At 36.8% G+C, this 20,570-nt stretch overlaps 2 protein-coding genes and 1 long non-coding RNA gene across 13 annotated transcripts in view; 1 reads left to right on the top strand and 2 right to left on the bottom strand.

Annotated features, from left to right (window-relative positions):
• The window catches only part of lpin1b (lipin 1b), a 71,518-nt gene extending 60,115 nt beyond the window's left edge, over positions 1–11,403 (bottom strand). For all 5 annotated transcript variants that reach the window (XR_012396086.1, XR_012396087.1, XR_012396093.1 and 2 more), the window contains exon 1: positions 10,906–11,403. Coding sequence is in view for 2 of the 5 variants with exons in the window: in XM_021468702.3 (XP_021324377.2) it covers positions 10,906–11,040 (135 nt within the window). In the remaining 3 variants the exon portion in view is untranslated. The remainder of the gene's footprint in view (positions 1–10,905) is intronic.
• On the bottom strand, positions 1,605–5,773 carry LOC137495481 (uncharacterized). Of its 4 annotated transcripts, none has more exons than XR_012396106.1 (7): positions 5,065–5,773; positions 4,739–4,794; positions 4,279–4,338; positions 4,054–4,175; positions 3,574–3,688; positions 2,754–2,862; positions 1,605–1,848 (listed from the first exon to the last, which is right to left on the bottom strand). It is a non-coding gene; the product is annotated as an uncharacterized lncRNA (long non-coding RNA). The 4 variants fall into 4 exon arrangements; XR_012396108.1 differs by having other exon boundaries at positions 4,054–4,172; positions 5,065–5,131; XR_012396107.1 differs by lacking the exon at positions 5,065–5,773 and adding an exon at positions 4,890–4,964.
• A 598-nt stretch (positions 11,404–12,001) lies between the features above and the next one.
• Positions 12,002–20,570, top strand: part of gpatch2 (G patch domain containing 2) — a 33,262-nt gene continuing 24,693 nt past the window's right edge. For 2 of the 4 annotated variants that reach the window (XR_012395530.1, XM_009294977.5), the window contains exons 1-2: positions 12,036–12,169; positions 19,483–20,202. Coding sequence is in view for 2 of the 4 variants with exons in the window: in XM_009294977.5 (XP_009293252.1) it covers positions 12,120–12,169; positions 19,483–20,202 (770 nt within the window). In the remaining 2 variants the exon portion in view is untranslated. 4 annotated transcript variants of the gene reach the window in all.

Here is a 20,570-nt window from a genome sequence, read left to right as displayed (position 1 = left end):
CCCGTCCAATCAGCGTGCAGATCTCATGATTCACAGTAGCCGCTCTGAGGTGATTACTTTGACCAATCAGAGCGACGCTCTCATCGTTTCCAGTGGCTACTGTAAGGTGATGCTTTTGTCCAATGACTGAGAAGCTTTTACTGACGTCCGATGTCTGGTGCTTTTAAAATATTAATATAGAGGGGCAAGATAAAAATAAATATCACACTTCGTACTTCTTTTTTTAAAAGTATGTTAATTTGGAATATGCAACACATGATAACTTTATAGCAAGAGTATAATGACTATCAGTATATTCCGTTTTTAGGCAAAATAAAAATAAAACTACATTAAAGATCCTCACTCTCACCCACATGGTAAACTTGTCTCAAATTAGGTCAAAACATATGTCATATTGATGTTAAAAAGGTATAATTACAGTAGTTATTCATAAGAAATGAAAACAATAATGTTTAGAAATGTTGCAGAAATAGATGAAATGTAAAACTACGTCAGATAAGTATGTAATCAAATAAATAAGTAAAATATAAAAGAAACAAATCGGACAAAATTAACAATTAAAAAAAGCTAATTATTAATACAGCATGTACTTTGTGTTATAGTGCAAAGGATTTTTGAGAAAGACTGCTATTATGCAACTTAGTTGTTTTCTGTTCAGTCCACTTAAATTTGTAAATATGATTAAGTTAACTTAACTGATTTGTGTTGAAATTATATGAACTTAATCCACCCCCCTACCCCATACCCAACTCTCCTCGGAAAACTCTGGCTAAAATTGGTGCCAGAACACACTGTTATTATGATTTTTAAGCTTTGTGATCAAAATATAAAAAAATTGCAATGAAAAATTATTTATTTAATTTACTATATTGTTTAGGTGACTGGTTGCAAATTATTGCTGTAGACTGAATTCAAACAAACAGATTAAATGTAGTAATGTTCAATTTTATCTATGTTTAAATTCAGCCCATATCAATCATATATGATTTTGAATTACAAGGACAGAAGGCATGTCCTTGTAAACCTTAATAGAGTAGAACTTGGTCATACCCATGTGATTATACAAATTTCTGTTCTTGTAAACCACCAAAACCTGTACACAAACACATACACACACACACACACACACACACACACACACACACACACAAATACAACCCTCTATTTGCGGATAAATATTTATAAATTGTCTACACTGTAAACGATTTCCTGTTAAATTAACAGTAAGTTACTGGCAACAATTATCCAGTAGCTGCTGTATTTCATAAAACAGTAACATTACTGTAATACTAATTACTTTAGTATTACATTTACTGTAAAATGTATTACATCATTTTACTGTTTTTTTTTACTGTAACACCAATTACAGTACTGATACACATACTGCAAAACTGAAAACAGTATTTTACTGTACATTTTTACCATGCAGAACTACGGTATTTTAACGTTACTTTCATTATTACTGTAAAGTATTTTACAGTTATTAAATGTTATTTTATTGTATTTAATAGTGCTACTTTATAATGAGCAAAAAAATTTTTAAAAATTGCACAAATGTTATTTTAACTGTTCAAGAAATGCAAGAAAAATAAAGAAACTGAAACTTTAACTTCACAATAAAAGTTTATTGTGTAAACCATACTGAAACAGTAGCAATTATTCAATATAACACAGCAACAGAACACTAATGAAAAATTGATCATTAAAACCAGTCAACAATTAATGCATCAAAAAGTATTACAATTTTAAAAACAGGTGAAAATACTGCTACAAGACACGAAATGATGAAGGCCAAATGATGTTGTAGAAAAGGGACAGTGAAAAAGGGCAGGAGCACTTCTGATGATCCTACAAAAATGACAAGCAAAATCAATCACTGGAGTAAAAACTAATCATGCCTCAAATTATTTCATTCATTCAGAAACCAAACACCGCACTGCTGTTTTATATAAATAAAACACTGTTTTTTTGTCGTTTTTGTTGGCAAAATACAGATTGTTGTCTATTTACAATGACACTAATGTTAATGGGGAAAAGATCAGTCAAGTCAACACTAGTCAAGTGTCCACACAGATATGTAAAAAATAAAGTCTCATCTTAACTTAATGTCTGACTCTGTATAGCTTGAATATCTGATTCCATGACCACCCTAGAGCTTCCACGAATTTAAGAGGGGTGAACACAGTTAATTCTGACCTTAAGAGGCTACATATTAAAAATAAATAAATAAATAAATAAAATAATCTAATTTAACGTGACTAATGTTAATTAAGTACTTTTAAGCTTTTAACATGTAAAAATCTACTTCTAACTAAAAAAATAATGCTAATGATGAGTTACTGACATTTGGTTCGCATAAAACAAAGTAATCACTAAGCATTCATTTTTGGCAAAATCTGCTGAAAGGCGCAGCAACACGAACAAATGTGTTAAAGTTGAGCAGAGAACTGAAGAGTAGTCAAGCAGTCTACTACTAGAAATGTTTGTGATAATATTTTGCAGTCAATTCGTTTTACTGTATTTCAATATGCAGTGATGGCATGTCAGTGAAACAAATAAATATTATTACACCTCACCAGTGACATTTCCTCAAATTAAATCATCATGACGTTACTGTGCACAGCATCAGTAAAACGTTAAGAATAATTTAAATACCACATTTTTTAAAACAGTCACTGCTGATTACAAACTTAAATTAAAGATAGGCTTACAGAAATCCTGAATGCATAATAATATGAAGATTTATTACTCACTGATGTCGAAGCACTTTCAGGTTGTCAGAGATGTAGACAGGACAGAATGTGCCATCAATGAGCTCTTGTGCAGTCTTTGTTGGACATCCAGGTAGTATGTTCACCCACACTGTAAAAAAAAAAAAAAAAAACAAATCTGTTATTTTACATGTTTTTTTCCCAGCAGCTAGGTTAATAGAGTCATTTGGTTAAATAATTTTATTTATTAAATACTTGCTTACCCATATATATATATATATATATATATATATATATATATATATATATATATATATATATATATATATATATATATATATATATATATATATGTGTGTGTGTGTAAAAGTAACCAAAATGAATAATTTATTAAAATGTGAGAGATACTAAGCATGTTTGGTCTACAGAGAGAAGTAAACATTTACTTTAAGCATTAATCCTTATGAATCTATTTCAGCATTTTTGAGCATTTAGATCAGGGGTGCTCAACCCTGTTCCTGGAGATTTACCTTTCCGCAGAGCTCACCTGCAACCTTGATCAAGAACACCTGTCTTTATTTACCAAGTGCTCCTTCAGATACTATTTAGTTTGTTTAGTTGCGTTTGATCAGGGTTGGAGCTAAACTCTGCAGAAAGGTCGATCTCCAGGAACAGGGTTGAGCACCCCTGTTTAAGACAATGAAAAATAAGACATCTAGATGATATTTTATATTCAATCATTTGTGAAATTTAAATGACTTATATTCAGTATATACATTACATAAAATTAGAATAAGAATAAAAAAATAATACTCTATGCCAAATAAAATACTTCAGATCTAAATAAGGCAGGTGTTTTTACCTAAAGGTTCCTTTCCTCCAGTTAGTTTAGTTGCAGATCGCTCCACATCTGTGCTTTATTTGGTTCTTGACTTAAGAGTATCTGGTGTCGCATTCCAGGTTCATCACAATCTGAGCTAGAAAGACAATATGGCAAAAGACAAGACACATATAAAATAAGTCTCAGAATAAAATATTTAAAAGGATAGTTTACTTTTCTGCCACCATTACTCCATGTGTTTTAAACCAGTTTGAATTTCTGTTGAACACTAAAGCAGATATTTTGAAGAATGTTAGAAACCAGTAACTATTGACATCCATATTTGAACCAAATTTCTTTAAAAAAAATATATGAGTTTGTGTTAAATGCAACAAAAAAAATCTATTTTTAACTATTTTAAAACCATTACTTTCATTTTTGGGTGAACTGTCCCTTCAATTCAAGTGTCACGCAGTACTCATAAAAACTGATGTATCGCTTGAGGAAAACTAAATCAAGTACCTCCTGTGAGCAAGCAGAATCATTATGCCATTGTATTCAGCCAACTGACCCAGTCGAGGCTCGAACCAGCAACCTTCTTGCTGTGAGGCGACAGCACTACCTACTGTGCCACTGCGTCGCTACTGGAAGAAGAAAAAGAGTTTGTACATGAAACTCCTCACAACAAATCTGTGAACAACTTGACATTTTATAATCTAATCAAAATGAGGAAGACATCAACATTACCTTGAATAATCAAGTGAGGAGAGATTGGTAGCATCAGTTTTTCAACATCAATTGCTGTAGCTGCAAAAAAGATAAATATGATAAGAGTAAAATAAGACTTAACATTTAATAATCTAAATCTATGGTACAACCATACCAATCTGTATGGGGTTCAAATAAATTTGTATACAAATCATTCCCTACACCTGAACACCAAAAATAAAATGTACAATTAATGACACACTAACGTTATACAATAAGCTCATTAACCAGTGAGAAATAGACAATTAATATGAATTATGTTAATATTAACGTTAGCTTAAAAGACATCAACTGAATTTTATTATCAGCTCAATTTAATAAAACAGTTTAGACTTGTTTCATTGTGAGTTTAGTTTGAATAAGTAAGTTAACCTACAGTTTACAAATTTAACCATAATGATAACTTAGTCAAAATGACCACATGAAGACCAGAGCTTACCTTAACGTTAAACGTTTAACTTTTCATGGTGACTTTGCCTTCATCTCAGTGTTGTGCTGAAATACAGAATTCATTAATGTAGTTAACCCCAAGTAAAAGTTTTTTTCAGGTAACGTTACTATGGTCAAAAACTCACTTAAGATAAACTCACTTAACGTTATCTAATACCTCGCAAACACTACAAACACGGTCTGGCGTCGAATAACGTGACATAAGAACCTACAACTGAAGTAACTTGGTTAATTATTTTAAATTACACACACACTACACGGAAATATACACAAAACAACCCTTTAACGAACAGAATTTGACTTTTAAACACTTACCGAGGATGAATTCACTGGAGGAAAAGGCGACAGGTGGATTTCAAATTAGAAGAGCCGTTGCTTGCCTGGTGAAGGTCGAATCGAGTCGGCTCGGTTCTATGAATCGGCTCCTTAGAACAGTAAAGAGTCGAATCCGCCTAAAACCGATTCCTTTTTGTAAATTATTCTAAGACACAACAATAAATTATTACTATTTCGTTATACTGCTCGGCCACATACATTTATACACATATTGCTGAATGTGCTTGTGAACACGTGTGATAAAATAATTCCCGAGCAAACGGTTCAATCCGATTCGGTCTCGTTTGAGTGCTGAACCGAACCAGTGCAAACGTGATATTGATAAAATAGTAATATTGTTGTTGTTTTTTTCACTTTACCAGCGAAAATATTACATGTATCTGACTTTAACAATACGAATAAGGTTCGCTTGAAGTGTTTTGAGAATTAATATTTTTTTCTCCCAGAGTTCATTTCACACCAACAAGCAAATATAATGGAGAATGAGAAAAGCCAGATCATATCATAAATATTGCGTTTAATATGTCACGAAATGAAGTTTTAACGGGTTTTCATGCGAGAATATAGTTCTTCCAAACTCATCTGTGGTTTGTTTATAGATATCATGACTACTTTTAAGTGTGCTTTGCCGATAGGGGAGATTCTGACCTCCAGGGGTTGACGGCGCTCCATCACTCATGTATCCGGCAAACCTCATGCTTTAATCGGCCTAGACATTATTGAGACATGCCCCTGTCTTCGATGACTAGATAATAAATGTGTTATGAAATAAAGTTTTAACCGTTTTTCATGCGAGAATGTTGTTGTTTTAAACTCAATTCTGTGGTTTATTTATTAAGATAGTGCGTATTTTAAAATGTTGTTTTGAAAATGCGGAGATATGTGCCCTCTACGGTGGCCCATATGGGTGCCCAATATTCTTGAATCCGTCTAAAGCAGGTTGGTCACTCTGACATTTAAGCTGACTTTGAAATCATTTTGTGTTTAACAGCCCTTGGTTACGTGAATCAATTATTTTTGTTCCAATTTACGTTTTGGTTTAGCACAAAGTTATGTTTATTAAATATTATTTCATATTTCCATGTTACCTTATAAAATGAAGGTGCAGTGCACCCAAAAATGGAAAACCAGGGGACAGTTTAATGCACTGAACAGTCTGAAGAAACTGGTTAGGTTATTTACTTCACAAAATAATTTGTCTAAAAATAAGTAAACATAATAATCATAATATATAGTGTGTGTGGAGTTGTTCTTGGTCACTTGCAGTACTGTATTTAGATGCACAGTAACAGATTTTTCCCCAAAATGCATTGTAAAATCTACAGTAACATACTGTTAACCATGTTCACAGTATAGAAAAGTTGAAAATACATTATTATACTGTGAAAACAACAATATATACAGTAACACACTGTGCACAGCTTATACAGTAAAAAACTGTTGAGAAATGCAGTATAATACTGTGAAAACAACAGAAATCGTTTACAGTGTAGTTTTGTCACACCTATGCTCTTGTTTTTGTTTTTGAGAGCTAGACAGACAGTGAGAAAAGAGGAAATGAGAGATTTCCTGAGGTTTTGAGTCACGCCACACTTTGCTTTTATTCTAATGTTCTACCAAACTCATAGTCTGATGAAAAACAGCACACGTGTTTATTTTTTATGTGCTCAATTATTATGCTTATAGCTTAGGTAGAAATTTAAATTGGATAAATAACAAAACTGCTCAACAATGTTTTATGGATCATTGAAACTCTATTGTTATTTAGAGGGTCATGACACCCCCCACTTTCGGTTCAGGTCTACCTCAGTATTTTTTCAAAAGATGCATTATAATGGGCGTGGAGCTCCACGAGCAAAGGGCAGGAGTGGGCGTGGCCAGCAGAGCAGGGGAGAAGGAGGGGAGCGAACAACTATTGTCTGTCAGCTCACAAAATGAGACACAATCCATGAGGAGACGCATTTTATTGTTTACAAAGTTAAAATGCAAATAAATAAACAGTAATGTAATGCCCTGATACATTTGTTATTCAGAATTTCATATACAGAAAACCACAATTTATATAATTATAAAGTTAATCGTGTTCATATGAACACTATAAATAAGGACTTTTCCCCCAATCCCCGGGTCTGAATGCAGACTCAGTGCAGCAGGTCTCTTGCCCTGTCTATTTTAACCATTAGCCCTGCTGGTAATTAGGAGGATTTAGGTAAATACAGCAGCACGGCGATGTGTCTAAATGTGAACGAACTCCTGATAAAAGACAACGTCTGCCATTCTCCAATTCTCCTACTGCTCTCCCGACAAAAATGCTTGCTGCACACAAATAGCTTTGCTGTATCGGCTCTGACAGCATCACGGGGAAAAACATGCAACAAACCCCATGGATCATGGAAACAAACACATACGACCCTTCATGAACGGCTAAATACTGTGTGCCGTGGGTCCGTGGGTCTGTGTCTCACAGCTTGGCACTGGCAGGTCTGCCTTGCCTTCGGAAAGCATGTGCAGTCATGAATAATTAAGAAGCCGGCTCTTCTCATAGGATAAGAAAACTCATTTATGAATAATTATGAGAAACCGACGCGTCATCTTTGCACTTGCAGTTTTGCGCTACATCGGCAATTTAGGTCCCGCCCCAAAAATCATTTTAAACCCGTAAGCTGAAATTACCTAACAAAAGATCAAAATGATCCAGTTTTACTCACAATTAAAGCTAACAGGTGCTCACATCGTCTAAACTGATGCTCAACACACACAAATCTGTTAAAATCTCAAAAACAGTACTCAAGGGTTTCGTGAACCTTTAAAGTGGACCTATTATGCCCCTACAAGATGTAAAATAAGTCTTTGTTCTTGCTGTGAATGTGAAGTTTCAGCTCAAAATACCACACAAATTAACTGTATGAAACTGCCCCTGTTAGGCTGTGCTATAATTGTGCCATTTTGGTGACTGTCGCTTTAAATTCAAATGAGATTGTGCTCTTTTCAAAAGAGGGTGGGGCTACAAATACAAAAGCACAGTAGCAGATTCAAAAAGATATGCTAATGAGGGAGAGATTGTCACTAATGGGCGGAGTTTCCCCTTCTGATGGCACGTACAATGAAAGAATGTCAATCAAAGTGTTTCTGCAGACTGTTTTTATCAAGTGTGATTATAAAAAAATTAATCTATACATTTTACCATTAGAGGCTGGATATATTTAACTGTGTTTAAACCCTTTATAAAAGTGATTTTTTTGCATAATAGGTCCTCTTTAAATGGGTCTTATTATACTTTTAAAGTTTTGACTTTCTTTACTGTTTGGTGCTGTTTGAACATGAAAAGCATCTACAAAGTTACAAGGCACAAATTCACTCCAGCAGGAGTTACTGAGCTCCCTGAGAGGCCTCCGTTCCATTCCTTCCACCAAACATCCAACTTGCATTTTACAGCATGGTATAATAACTTATCTAAGAGATATTCCATAATAGCAAATTGCACAAGGCCAACAGCATGCAACATGCTTCACATGGCAATATCAATGCCTCATCACTAAACCCTGTTTTAAATGATTCAATTATTTAGTTAGAGGCAGCGAGGTGGCGCAGTGGAAGCACAGTAAGAAGGTCACTAATTTGAACTTCAGCTGGGTCTGTTGGCATTTCTGTGTAGAGTTTGCATGTTTTCCCTGTGTTTCCTCCGGGTGCTCCAGTTTCCCCCAAAGTCCAAACACATGCGCTATAGGTGAATTGGGTAGGCTAAATTTTGCGTAGTTTATGTGTGTGAGTGAGAGTATGTGGATGTTTCCCAGTGATAGGTTGCAGCTGGAAGTGCATCCACTGTGTAAAACATATGCTGGATAAGTTGGCAGTTCATTTCATTGTGGCTACCTCAAATTAATAAAGGGACTAAGCCGAAAAGAGAATGAATGAATGAATCAATGAATGAATAAAAAATTAAACCAGTGTTGGCATTTTCCATATTTAACCCAACATTGGATTAAAACAACTCAGTATTTTTACAGTGAAGAAGCTAAAATACAAGATTTTAGGTTTTCTTAGTTCACTCTCACTCACTATCCTTCGGCTTGATCCCTGATTTATCAGGGGTCACCACAGCAGAATGAACCACCAATTACTCTGACATATATCGCAGTTTTCTTAGTTATGTCTTGATTTTTCTTTTGGGTTATTACTGTCATGATCACCAGCAATCTAATCCTCATAGATTGCTGGAGAACATTCAATTTCACTCTAAGTAATTCTGCCTCCATATGATCTACAACTCCCTTTAGGTACCACACACACACACCTGTCCCGGTTCTCAATTGAATAAACACATAATGACCATATAAATTGCACAAACACTCATAGACATTGCCGAGACCTGTTGATACATACCCTGTTACATTCAACCCAGGCTCTTTCTGGAAACTTAGCCCCACGGACGTTTCTGGAGACTGCGAAATATGTCTCGGGAGGTACGTATTTGTGCAGTTTTTGTTTTCGCGAATCCGCTAGTGGCCGGTGTGTGCGCTTTTTTGTGTCTCGAACGCCTCTTGCGAGCGCGCTCCATTTGCGCCCGCTCTGTTCTCATGTAAAAAGCCACCGGAGGCCGATGTCGAGCGACCGTCTGTCCGACTGACTGAATGAATGACTGAACGATTGATTGGACAGCTGGCCAATCGGCCGACCCAGCCACCTTCCGCCTCATCCTTCTTCCCTAAACCCAAGCAACGATTTACAAAAGCCGTCCAAAAAAAGAAAAGGCCTTATCTGATTTTGACCACGTTTTTGGATTTCACTGCATTCTCGCCCCGTTACGATCTCATTCGCTTTATTTTTTGGATTCTGTTTTTTGTCTTACCTGATTTCCCAGACTCGAACCCGATCGTCGCCACGGCCAGCTCCTCCTCCTCCGGGCCTCCGCTCCACTGACGTAACACGACAAGCTAACCAGACAAACTGGTTGCGGCGGGAAAGCCCTCCACACAGAGGTGAGCTGTCAGCCCAGCCAGCGAGTGCGAAGAGAAGCGGCGTCACACCGCCCCGTAGCGTTTCCTTGAAAAAACGAAATAAAGCTATACGGACCTCCGGCCACTTAAATGGCGGTTTCCAGAAACGTCAGCGGGGCTGTGTTTTCAGAATGAGCTTGGGTTGGTTACATTAACCCTCATAAATCGCTGGTGATTGTGACAGATCCATAATCTTAATGTTTTTCTTATTTTATAGTTTTGATGACTTTATTAGATGCACTGTTAAAAAACATTTGTTGTTTAACAGTTTCCATATTTTGTGAGTGTTTTCCGTTTATTTACGGTTATGAATTGCATTATGGGATGTTGATCTTTGCTCTGTTAACTTTTGATGTGGAAAGTTCAACTCTACAGTTAAACAAAGAGACTTTTATTGACATTTCAGTAGTTTGAAATAATAGAATGTATAAGATATATTATATAGAGAAAGAAGTCTGTAAAATAACAGAAAATGTGCTGGTAGTTTATAACAAGGTTATTTTAGCATAATAAACAACACCGACCCAGACAATTGACCACTTTAAACTATTAAAAATGTTAATAAAAGTCACTTTTTCCAACTTTTCAAGGTTAAAAGTTGTTTGAAGAAAGATCAAGGTGTAATAATGCAAATCAAAAAGCATAAATAAATAAAAAAAAACTAATAAAAAGTCACAAAATATGGAAAAATTTATTTTAATAATTTCAATTCAAGTTTATTTTTATAGCGATTTTCACAATAATTATTGTTTCAAAGAAGCTTTACAAAAGGCTTTACACTCAAATGCCTAATAAAAAATGCCAAATAAAGATAGCAGGTTACCCAAGACCAGCTGGAGGTGATGGCTTCATCTTCTTCGTCTTCTTCTTCTTCTTCTTCTTCTTCTTCTTCTTCTTCTGTCTGAACCTTCAGTTCACTTTTAGTGTCATTCTCTATCTCCTCATCCTCTCTCTGCATGGCCACCGCAAGTTTTAAACACTCAAATGTTGCAGATGAAATCAGCCCAAATTGCGAGTAATTTCAAATGAGGCATTTAATCAGAGAGTCGTTCTGCGTTACAGCGTGTTTATGAGGCACAGAGTCCGAGTCTTTCTATATTTACCTGCTGTAAACTGTGTGTTTGTGGTAATGTGAGAGGGTCAAGTTCATCTGAGACCCTCAAGTTCACCGTCCAAATACACACTTGTGAATTACATGACACACATTCAGTTTTATGTGTGTTTATAAGGCTGCATGGGCTAATGAAAACATGTGCTGGATAAGTTGGCTGGATAAGTTGGCGGTTCATTCCGCTGTGGCGACTCCAGATTGATAGAGGGACTAGCCGAAAAGAAAATTAATGAATGAATAATTACAAAAAGTATAGTGCACAGCCTTTCTACATCCAATGATATTAAGAATTGACAGGGGAATCAAAAAAAGTGTCACAATAATTGATATTTTACAGATTTTTTTGCTTTTCAACAGTTTCACAGTAAAAATAAAGAAGTCAAACTCGATACAAAAAAACGTAACGTGGGAGATGATTTAGCAAATTTCTGTTTGTCTTAGTAAAACTTTGCCAATAAAATGAAGAGGTTAACAATATATTAAAGACATTTGCTGGATTTGTTTTTATAATAAAAACAATATCTTTTAATTTAAAATAATAACTAAATTGTGTCTGTTTAAAAATATATTTGGCTAGATCCTTCCAGAAATTGTTTACAAAGTTGCATTCAAAAAATAAATGACAAAGGCTCTCTTCACATTGCAGAAACCACAGATATCATGTACTTTAATAACAACTATTTTACTGGGTAACTTGTATGTGAATGAATTTCCTTAATTTTATTATTAATAGTGTATTAATAGTGTATTTGAAGGGATTCTCATATATATATATGGCTGAGAGAAGGCGGCTCGGATTCCGGAAACGTGTCTTTTAACTATTGTAGTCCGCTTCCGGCGCTGGAGGTGTTGTTGTTGAGGCGCTATGGTTTGTCAGCGCGGCCTCGATATTTTCCTGTGAGTTTTTGTCGTTTTCTGCGGGTTTGATGTTCCGCGCCGCCGAGATCAAGAGCTTCGGTAAAGCGGGAACCGGCTGGTAGGTTATTGACTGCGTGATTTTATAAGTTATTCTCTCCGTTTATTTAGATTCGGTCATGATGTGTCCGAAGTGTGAATTTCTGACCTGATCAACCTCACAACTGTAACTACCATTGTATCCCTATGCAGTGTTTTTGTTAATGTTGATGAAATAATATCATTTTAAAATAAGTAAAAATCACATTATATGCATATGGCAGACATTTTGTATCAGAAATAACGTTAAGATGGTAAACCCGTCACCACCGGACCTTTGCGCTTTTATTTACCGTGCTAATACTGTGGTGTTTTATTATGGAGCTTTAAACCAATGATTAATTATTTGATTGATTCACCAGACAAGTGTTATGATTTCAATATGTATAGAACCTAATAGCTAGTAGGGGTTTAGATGGCATAGTCATTGTTTTTACCATCATCAAATGTGGATGAGTTAAAAAATGTGGACAGCAAACAAACCGATTTAAATGCTTTAAATAGAGAAATAATGCAGAAATGAATAATTTGACATGATCAACTTTACTATTGTACCTAGCCTATCATTGTATTGCCATAGTGTTTTTGATATTGTTGACATTTTTGTCAGACATATGGCTGACATTTTGTCTCAGAAGAGGTTAAATCCGTCACCATTGGACCTTTGCGCTTTTATTATCGTGCTGATACTGTGGTGTTTTATTATAGAGCTTTAAACCAATGATTAATTGATTGATTTTCCAGACGTATTAATAGTGTTATTGTTTTAATATGTATAGATCCTAGATGGCATAGTCATTGTTTATATCAAATTTGGAAGCGTAAATCCTTAATAATACATGTTACTTGTGTGTGAAAGATGTGGACAAACAAACCAGTTTAAATGTTTTAAACAGACAAATAAAACTGAAATATTTGATGAAAACAGAGCGACTTATGCTAGAATGTGACATGAACAACCCCAATGTTTGGGGTGACAATAAAGGAGTTAATGGCTTATTAATAGCAAGATTTATTCATTTTTTTTTCGGCTTAGTCCCTTTATTAATCCAGGGTCGCCACAGCGGAATGATCTGCCAACTTATCCAGCTGCAACCCATCACTTTGAAACATCCACACACACACTCATTCAGGGCCTACTCACACTATGCCATCCGTACCGTGCCCAGGCCCGTTTCCCGGATCGTTTGAGAAGTGTGAGTGCGCTGAATCGGGCTCAAGCACGGTTCACTTGTCCGGCCCTGGCCCGGTTGGAAGAGGTGTGCCTGAGCGCGGATCACTTGGGCTTTGGCGCGGTACGCTTGTGTGTGAGTGCAAAACACGCCAAAGCCCAAAACTGAAAGCGATACGTGACTTTTAAGGGGCTGTTTCATATGGATTTATTAATCATTCTTACTGTTCAGTGAACACAAACTGCCGTAGTTTATTAAAGACGCAAACCCCTCACTGCACGCCTTCAGCAAACCTCCTCATTCCTGCAGCACGAGAGCTTTATGATTGTTTATGAGCGCCAAAAGTGGCGGATCTGTCCGGTGAAATATCTGACTGCGTGTCACCGCATCCCTAAGAACTGTTTGGCGAAATATTTGACTGCATGTCACTGCATAACAAACGACTGAAACAATATAATTAGAGAAATCTCCACTGTGCTGCTGGGTGAGAGCGTATATCAAGCCGTTTTAGCATTTAAACCTTGTTCTGACTATCCATAAATATATTTAGAGATATCTCTAATTATATTTTGACTAGTCATAATTACAATTCGACTAGTCAGATTGGAGATATCTGCAAATATATTATGACTGACTAGTCATATTCCTCCATTGACTTCCATTGAAAAATATTTGCAGTCAAAATTCATTTGGACATATCTCTAATAACAATTGTGACTAATCAAAACTCATTTAGAGATATCTGCAAATATTTTTCAATGTAAGTCAATGGAGGAATATGACTAGTCATAAGATATTTGCAGATATCTTCAATCTGATTTCGTACTAGTACAATTGTAATTGCAGATTTCTCTAATTGTCATTCTGAGTAGTGGAATTATAATTATGACTAGTCAAAATATAATTAGAGATATCTCTAAATATATGTATGGAGTCAGAACAAAGATTTAAATGCTAAAAAGGCTTGCCATAGAGAGCGCTTCTGAACAGCGCAGCAGCGATGACGTAAGCGTACCAAGGCCCGATATGGTGTGAGCGCGGGCCGTCGGGGGAGACGGGAGGGGGGACAAGCGTGCTTTGGCCCGGTTCGAGGCAACTGTACCTAGTGTGAGTACGGCCTCACATACATACACTAAGGAAAATTAAGCCAACCCAATTTTCCTATACCGCATGTCTTTGGACTTGTTGGGGAGACCGGAGTACCCGGAGGAAACCCACACGCAGATGTGGGTAGAGTATCCAAAATCTATACTCAAGTAAATGTAACAATCTTAAAAGTTACTCGGGTAAGAGTAAAAAAGTACCTGATAAAATAATTACTCAAGTAAATAGTTACTAGTTACTTATAATTTTTTTATACACACATATACACACCAGGCACGTGCACACATAGGGCTCAACCTGTGAAGTGCACATGCCATAGTCTTGGATAGAAAGTGCCCTTCCAAAATGATCAAAAGTGCCCCCGCGACGCGGCACACCTTCGGTCCCGCCCTTCAGTAGGCGCGCGACAACACCGCTCTTGAGTACGCGCGCGACAACACAGCTGATCAGTACGCGCGCGATAACACCGCTCTTCAGTACGCGCGCATCCACTCTGCCACTCTGCAGATCTGCACCAATCCACCCCATATATATCCACATATATGTGTGTGTGTGTGTGTGTGTGTGTGTGTGTGTGTGTGTGTGTGTGTGTATACTTGATTATATAGTTTCACAAAATTATTCATTAATTTATTTTATTTTTCAAATATTTCCCAAATTATTTTTGAGGAAAATTTCACAGTATTTCCTATAATATTTTTTTCTTATGGAGAAAGTCTTATTTGTTTTATTTCGGCTAAAGCAGTTTTTAATCCTCTTAAACCCATTTTAAGATCAATATTATTAGCTCCCTTAAGCAATATTGTTTTTGATTGTCTACAGAACAAACAATCATTAATGACTTGCCTTATTACCCTAACTTTAACCTAATTAACCTAGTTAAGCCTTTAAATGTCACTTTAAGCTGATTACTAGTGTCTTGAAAAATATCTAGTCAAATATTATGTGGTCATCATGGCAAGCATAAAATAAATCAGTGATCATAAATGAGTTATTAAAACTATTATTTACATTTACATTTAGTCATTTAGCAGACGCTTTTATCCAAAGCGACTTATAAATGAGGACAAGGAAGCAATTTACACAACTATAAGAGCAACAATGACTTAGTGCAATAGGCAAGTATCAGGTCTGTAAAGTCTAAGAAGAAAAGTATTAGTAGTATTAGTATTTTTTTTTTTTTTATTATGTTCAGAAATGTGTTAAATCTTTCTGTTAAACAGATATTGGGGAAAAAAATAAACAGGGGGCTAATTATTATTAATGGTATATATGCAGCTGAAGTCAGAATTATTAGCCTCTTGTTTATTTTTTTCTCTAATTTCTGTTTCATGGAGATATTTTTTTCAACACATTTCTAAACATAACAGTTTTAGTAACTCATTTCTAATATCTAATTTATTTTATCTTTGCCATGATGACAGTAAATAATATTTGACTAGATCTATTTGTAGACACTTCTATACAGCTTAAAGTGACATTTAAAGGCTTAAATATGTTAATTAGGTTAACTAGGCTAACTAAGTTAGGGTAATTAGGCAAGTAAATGTATAACAATGGTTTGTTCTGTAGACCAGTGGTTCTCAAACGTTTTTCATCAAGTACCACCTCAGAAAAAAATAGTCTCTCCAAGTACCACCAAAATGAGAAGTATTGAAATACAGTAGCGCAGTACGCCCAGTAAAGCAGCTACAACTCTACACAGTTAAAAAACGTGGCAGATTACATCAGAAATATAGTATATATGTCATATATGACATATTATATACATCATTTTTGATAAATTTTGAAATGCGTGTAGCATGTACATGACATATTTCATTCCTCCGCGTACCACTAGAAGGAAGCCTGCGTACCACTAGTGGTACACATACCACAGTTTGAGAACCACTGCTGTAGACTATATAGAAAAAATATATCTTAAAGGGGCTAATAATTTTGTCCTTAAAATGGTGAATAAAAAATTTAAAACTGCTTTTATTCTAGCTGAAATAAAACAAATAAGACTTTCACCAGAAGAAAAAATATTATCAGACATACTGTGAAAATTTCACATCATTTAGCAAATATTAAAAAAAGAAAAAAAAATTAAAAAGGGGGATGTATGTATGTATATGTATATGTATGTGTATATGTATGTGTGTGTATATATATATATATATATATATATATATATATATATATATATATATATATATATATATATATATATATATATATATATATATATATATACAGGGCTCGAAATTGCGACCATTTTGGTCGCATATGCGCCCGAAAATGAATCTATGCGACCTCATAAAATATTTGGGCGCATTAATGCGACTGCTTATAATGGTTGTAGTGCGACCTGTTTTGATTTTTTGTAAAAACGTGCTGAATCGCTCTTCCCTGCCGCTATATTGGTTCATATTAGCTGTCATTCACTCAAGGTATTCCGCTGTCAGATGACAGGGAAGGAGCTTTTATGACCACGGGAAATGCAAACGGCTGAAGAGTAAAAACTTAAAGCACACAGGTTTGCAAAACCCATCTAAAGTTGAGGCGCAGATGAAAGCGATCATGACACGTCACGTGGTGAATAATGATCCGCCAGCTGAGATCAATCGAGTACGCGCTTCTTGGAGAAGGTGCCCGAGTCTCCATGCGTTGCATTCACTGCGTGTTCAGCGCAAATGTCCGCTAAAAGTCAAATCTAATACTGTCCATATCATCGCCAAAGAAGCTCGCCTTTCCTAAGTTTACACTGAAACTGCGGCTCATAACAAAGACCGGTATTGCGCCGATGGTTAGCGCAAGAATCCTGCTCTGCCTGCTCATAAATGGGGTCGGCTGACTCGCCTGCTTTTCCACTAACACAGAAAAATGAAGATCATCTCAGATTGAACATTTAAATTGACACAAACTGAAACCAAAACTTTTAAAGAGTGATAGAAGTGAGACTTTACTTACTTTCTTTTGTCTATTCTTTCTTGAGGTGTATATTATTTTTATATTTATTTACTGATGACTGCTTTGCAGCTTTCATAATTGAATTGAATGATTTATTATAATCTTTTGTTTGTTTTGTAGCAGAAATATTTATTAAATTGACATGCATATAAAAACAGCAGTACAAAATAAATATTTCTCACTGCAATGCTTCATTTTTGTTTGATGCAAACTATTCAATTATTTTTCATAAAGTAACAGACTTTTTATAGCAGATAACCTACATTCATGCACATTCAAGGCAGTATCATAATGAGAAATGTAATTCATTGTTACTATTATTGTCATTTTTTATCATCATTAATATTCTATGGCCTAATTATTAGACATTCATTTTGGAATTATTGCACACAAATATAAATGTCTTCGCAGCATTAGTTAGATAGTTGTTTCTGTGTTTTGTCAGTCCTATTAATGTTGTTTTAAAATACAATAAATCCCTTAAAAAACTATTTGCAGCTGTGCTCATTCATTTTTGGTGGTGCTCCTAAATTTTTCTGGTGCTCCTAAAATTTTTTTGGTGCTCCTAAATATTTGAAGTTGGGAGCACCGGTGCTACCAAGTAAAAAAGTTAATTTTGAGCCCTGATATATATATATATATATATATATATATATATATATATATATATATATATATATATATATATATAAAATATATAAAATATAATGTAATTTTATGAGTTTATGTTAAAAATAACGTTTGAATGTTATATTTTTATATTTACAGCCTGAATGACTAATATGTACTGGGATAATCAGTTATTCCATTAAACAGCTTTATTAAACCGCTAACAGACTGAACTTGAGGCTAGCTAACCTGGTCCGATAAACTCACTGCACAGACAGCATGACCGTCCTTCTCGGAACCGCAGATGGCTATGGCGTGACCGCAGTATAAACTCGCACGTCTCCCTCGACTTCAGCCATTATTCCAACACAGGCACGCGCGCCCTAACCAAAAGTGGGAGACGCGTCTCTATGACAACCTCTCACGAAACAACCTCTCCAATGCGGCGCCTAGCATAATTTGTTAACAAAACATATTGATCATATTTATTTCCATTTGACTGTAATGGAGGAACGAAATGTAGCGAAGTAAGAGTAAGTTTTATTTTCTAATAATTTACTTAAGAAAGAGTAGAAGTACACATATTTAAATGTACTCAAAGTACACATTACCCAACAATTTTACTCAAGTAAATGTAATGGAGTAAATGTAATGAAGTAAATGTAATGTAATGTGTATTTATATAGCGCATTTATTGTGTATGGCCGTACACCCAAAGCGCTTCACAATCATGAGGGGGGTCTCTCCACACCACCACCAGTGTGTAGCATCTACTTGGATGATGCGACGGCTGCCACAGGACAACGGCACCATTGAGCTCCCCACACACCAGCTATTGGTGGAGTGGAGAGACAGTGATAGAGCCAATTCAGTTGAAGGGGATGATTGGTAGGCCATGATCGTAAGGGCCGATAGAGGGACTTTGGCCAGGACACCGGGGTTACACGCCTGCTCTTTCACGAGAAGTGCCATGGGATTTTTAATGACCACAGAGAGTCAGGACCTCGGTTTAACGTCTCATCCGTAAGACGGCGCCCACTGACAGTGTAGTGTCCCCTTCACCTTTACTGGGGCATTAGGACTCACGCAGACCACAGGTTGAGCGCCCACTGCTGGCCTCACTAACACCACTTCCAACAGCAACCTAGTGTTCCCTAGTGGTCTCCCATCCAGGTACTGACCAGGCTCAGCCCTGCTTAGCTTCAGTGAGTAACCGGTCTTGGGCTGCAGGGTGATATGGCTGATATGTAACTCGTTACTACCCACCTCTGCCCACACGAACACTGGGAGAACATGCAAACTCCACACAAAACCAACTTACCCAACCGAGGCTTGAGCCAGCGACCTTCTTGGTGTGAGGTGAATGTGCCACTCATTGCGCCACAGCGTCACCTTATTGCAAGATTTGACCCTTTAAATAAAGTGTGATTGAAATTGACCTTTTAGTAGGGTTTGTTCATTTGTGTCTAAGTTTTGACCTGTGTTCACTCCTCTTCAGGCACTTTCGGCGGACGATGGACGAGCTGGTCCATGACTTGGTGTCGGCTTTGGAGGAGAGCTCCGAACAAGCCCGTGGAGGGTTTGGAGATGGAGGAGATCATGCCCTTGCCGTCGGTTGCCTGCTGAAGCGCCAGGCCCGCAAGCGCCGTGGCCGGAAACGTCGTTCCGACAATCCTCACCCACCCTGGGACACCTGCCACCTAAGCGAAGGCTCCGAATCCAGCCTGGAGGAGCAGAAAGACTACCGTTCCTCCACGGCAGCAGGGGGCGCTAACACCCGTGACAATAACAGTGACTCTGATGAGCAGCTGGGCGCCAAACGCCGAACGCCTCTCACTGCTGACTCCGGCCGAGGAAAAAGACCACTTTGGCTGGATGATCTGAGCGGGGCGGATGTTTTGGGGACACGCAGTTTGCGAAGACGCCGGAAAGTCAAGCGCATGGCTGTGGATCCACCACTAGATGTCACTGCAATGCTCGCGCCACCAGCTAAAGCACCAGCAGTAGGGGGCGGCAGAGAGACTGTGTTCGGTCCGGAGGCCAAAGTGAGCGACGCCAACAAGAACAGGGTGAAGAAGAGGAAGTTTACAGTGCAGAGACTCACTCAGGACGTGGCGGATGAAGGAGTGGTGGTGGAGAGTGAAGAAGCGGGACACTCGCTCAAAGATAAGATGGACTTCGAGGAGCAGAAAGGCTCAGATGAGGAGATGAGTGACAGGTGGTTAGTGTTCACTTCCTCTTTATAGCACCGCCTCTTCCTGTTTCTTCTGTCCTTCAGGGGAAAATGCAGAAAAAAATAGCTGTTTTTACTTGTTTTTTTTTAAAGGTGCTGTATGTAAGTTTCGATTCTTCTAAAGCATTAAAATACCATAATATGTTTGTAGATATTTAAGAAACATGCTGAGTGAACATTCTTGTATATCTAAAAAACAATGCTGGGGTCCGTTCTTAGTATGTGGATTACTCGGTTAGCTGGATTTGGATATTGACGATTTGACACGATCCAGGATCGTTTCGTTCTTCAAAGCTGATCCGAGAGTTATTGGGCTCTATTTTGACGGTCCATGCGCAAAGCGCAAAACGCAG

Source organism: Danio rerio, chromosome 20 (assembly GCF_049306965.1).
Source record: "Danio rerio strain Tuebingen ecotype United States chromosome 20, GRCz12tu, whole genome shotgun sequence".
In the NCBI taxonomy this organism is placed as follows: domain Eukaryota; kingdom Metazoa; phylum Chordata; class Actinopteri; order Cypriniformes; family Danionidae; genus Danio; species Danio rerio.
This window is presented reverse-complemented; position numbering and strand designations above follow the sequence as displayed.